The sequence below is a fragment of the Tupaia chinensis genome, unplaced genomic scaffold (genome assembly GCF_000334495.1).
Source record: "Tupaia chinensis unplaced genomic scaffold, TupChi_1.0 Scaffold149964_2, whole genome shotgun sequence".
In the NCBI taxonomy this organism is placed as follows: Eukaryota; Metazoa; Chordata; class Mammalia; order Scandentia; family Tupaiidae; genus Tupaia; species Tupaia belangeri.
Window position 1 is genome coordinate 2,535,927 of NW_006209806.1, and position 3,273 is coordinate 2,539,199.

At 59.1% G+C, this 3,273-nt stretch overlaps 1 protein-coding gene across 1 annotated transcript in view; it reads right to left on the reverse strand.

Annotated features, from left to right (window-relative positions):
* LOC102481864 (protein tyrosine phosphatase receptor type S) overlaps positions 1–3,273 on the reverse strand; it is a 44,527-nt gene that overhangs the window by 12,724 nt on the left and 28,530 nt on the right. Inside the window, exons 16-18 of the mRNA XM_006171864.2 lie at positions 2,528–2,685; positions 1,113–1,124; positions 763–875 (exon numbers count right to left, since the gene is read on the reverse strand). Of these exons, the coding sequence (XP_006171926.1) occupies positions 763–875; positions 1,113–1,124; positions 2,528–2,685 (283 nt within the window). The remainder of the gene's footprint in view (positions 1–762; positions 876–1,112; positions 1,125–2,527; positions 2,686–3,273) is intronic.

Here is a 3,273-nt window from a genome sequence, read left to right on the forward strand (position 1 = left end):
CCATTTGGACGGGACGGCTGACGCGAGCCAGTTTAGAGACAGGAAGCCGGGACTGGGTGCAGGTGAACGGACAGAGGCAGCCATGCTGGGAGCCCGGGAGCCCGGGAGGAGAACGGCGGCCATCAGTTAAGGGAAAAGTCATTATTTGGTTAGAAGCAGTTGGCATGAGCCCACTGACAGGGAGCACAGGGGAGTCTGTGAACCGTCACGTACGAAGGTGACCAAGAAGGAGGTCCTGATTCACTTCTCCCGCCAGGCACGGGTGGCGCTGGCCAAACCCCGTTCAGCTACAGAGAACTGCCGAGGCGCAGGGAAGGCGTGGCTTTCTCTGGGGCCGCGGGGGAGAGCGCTACCGGGCACAGGGGAGGGGTAATTCCCGGGTCTGGCTACGGACACAGCCCAAGGGAAGGTGGAAAAGGCTCAGGACGCGATTCAAGTCCTGCCCCGGAGGGGCCTTCAGACTACAGCTATCAACAGAAGCCGCGTTCTCTGCCAAAATAACCTGGTTGGTTGGTTGTGGTTTTCTGTATTTTGTTTGATTTTAGATGTGCTTTAGTTTCACAGAGAAGACAGCAACCATCAGTTAAATATGACTGTAACGAAGCCCCTCTTGTTGTAGGCAGAACCAACCCCTGACAGAAAGTTCTGAGTCCAGACCCTCGCAGGGAGGGAGGGGTTTGGGAATCAGAGTTCGGAGGGCAGAGATGAGGGTCCCTCCAGTGAGCAGCCTCCTCCCCAACCCCACGAGGGGTGAGCACGTACCGGGGGTCTGGAAGTTAATGCGCCTCATTTCTACGGGGTCCTTGGGGTGGTGGGGAGCGAGGTCGGCGTTGTTCAGGAGGCATTTGGTGCGGGGCTCCGAGTCCTTGCGTTTGCTTCGTGGGGAGCAAGCGGAAGAGACCAGTGAGCACGCACATACGGAGGAAGACGCGCACACATGTGCAGACGCTCCATGCCGCAGGAGGGAACCGCGTATGTGTACGGCTGGGGCTTTCAGGACCACGCACACCCCAGCTGCTGCATGGCCGGGCGTCCCTCAGCCCACAGGGACGGCACGCGCCCACTCCCTCCTCCGCCTGCCTCAAGCCTCAGGGGGCAGGGCTCGTTCTTACCCGTCAGGTTTGCTGCTCCCGAAAGCAGACCAAGGCGAGGAAGGAGGAAAAGGAAGAGAGGTCAGTGAGGTTGAAGCTGGTCGCCGAGGGCCAGCGTGGGTCAAGGCACGGTCCCTTTGGAACGCTGAAGCCATCAGGTAAATGCCCATCGGACATCCTCATTTGGATGAAGACCAAAGTGACGGGAACCGGTCCAGAGAGGAGGGAGAGGTGGCACATGAGACCCTCGCACGTGAGACCCTCCCTCCTTGGGAGGGCTGCAGCCATCGGTTAAACGAAAAGCTGAAGTTCTCATCTGAATGAACCTCGAGGTGACACGGCCCCATCCAGAGACAAGAAGGTGGAGAGAGTATACGAGATCTCTGAGAGGGAGAACTGCAGCCATCGGTTAAATAAAAATGGTTAAAAACTTCACTTGGGGGACCAGCAGTTAGCGTAATGGCTATGTTGCTGGACTCCCATGTAGTCAACTGCGGTTCACGTCCCGGACCCGGTGGCTTAAACTCACGCCGGGTGCATGTGCGTGGGTGCCCAAGATCCCGAGAGGAGAATGGAGGAGAAGGGACTGCGGCGTGACCATCCCCCCTGGGGGGTGATTTCTCGCTTTCTGTCTCTCTGTCTCTGTCTGTCTGACTGGCGAGCACACGCGCCCTATAGCAAAAACCTCTCCAAAAAAAAAAATCATTTGGATGCGACTGAAGTGACGTGAGCTAGTCCAGAGGTCAAAACAAAGGGGGGGGGCGGGGCTAAACTAAGTGCAAGAGGCTCGTGATTGCTCTGAGACTCAGTCTCCTCTGCAAGTGCGGCTCATCCTTTCTGCGCGGCCCCCACCCCCACAGGGAGGCATGCCGGGACATTCCTTTTCTTTCTTTTTTAAATGATACAATTTTTATTTTTTCTTAGAGAGAGATTTTTGCTATAGGGCATGTGTGCTTGCCAGAGAGACACAGAGACAGAGAGACAGAAAGCGAGAAATCACCGCCTTGGGGGATGACCATGCCACAATCCTTTCTCCTCCATTCTCCTCTCAGGATTGTGGGCACGCACATGCGTGTGAGTTTTAAGCCACCGGGTCCGGGACTCGAACCACAGTTGATATGTGGGAGTCCAGCAATGTAACCATTACGCCAGCTGCTGCTCCCAGTTTCCAAACTGGAAGGAACCGGTGCGGGGTCCCAGTGGGATCCCGGCTGAACTGGACAGAGGCAGCCTCTCCTCCTCTCCCAGGGCCGGGTGGGATTAGCATGCCTCCCAGCCCACCAGCCCCCAGGCTGTGTGACTTTGAGGGCGTGGCCTCAGCTCTGAGCCTTTTCCCACCTGTACCACAGGATGGCCCTGTGGGACGGTCCTCCCAGACCCTCCCGCCTCCTCCAGGAAGCCCGCCCTGCCGTGGGCCCGGGGTGGGGTTGGCTCACTTCTTGTACAGCAGGATGGCGATGACGATGCAGATGATGAACACCACGGCCAGCACGGGACCGATCACCCAGATGAGGCCCTCCTCCCCGTCCACGATGGGCTGCGGGTCCGGGTTGTCCAGCTGGAAGGGGTCTGAGAAGGGGCTGGCGGCGAAGGTCTGCGGGACGGGGCCTGCGTCAGAGCCCACCCTCCCGCGCCCTACGGCTTCTAAGGCTCCCAGGGGCCCTGGCCCTGGGGCCGTGTGACTCGCTGCAGCCGGTCTCCACCCCCCGCCGTCTGCTCCTGTCCAGCCTCGCTGAGACCCTGGTGTCCCTCCAGCCCCTCCGGCCCTCTGGACACAGGCCAAGGCATATTCTAGAGGCCCGGTCCCGTGTGGTGGCACTGGGGGAGGCCTTTAGAGGTTCCGGCAGGCAGCGCGTGGCTCGTGGGACAGCACCTCCCTCTCGGAGGGGCGTTAGTTTCCGTAAGAGTGAGGGGTGTGGGGCCAGCAGGCGGCACGGAGCTTGGGGCGCGGGATCCACACGGCTGACTGTGTGGTGGGAGTCCCGGACCCGGCGGCTTGGAAAACACACTGGGCACGTGTGCGTGTGTGCCCAAAATTCCAAGAGAAGAAGAGAGGAGAAGGGATTGCGGCGTGGCCTCCCCCGGGGGGGATTTCTCACATCCCTTCTCTCTCTGGTGAGTGCACACACCCTGAAATAAACTTAAAAAAAAAAAAAAAAAAAAAACGGGGCCCACAAGTTAG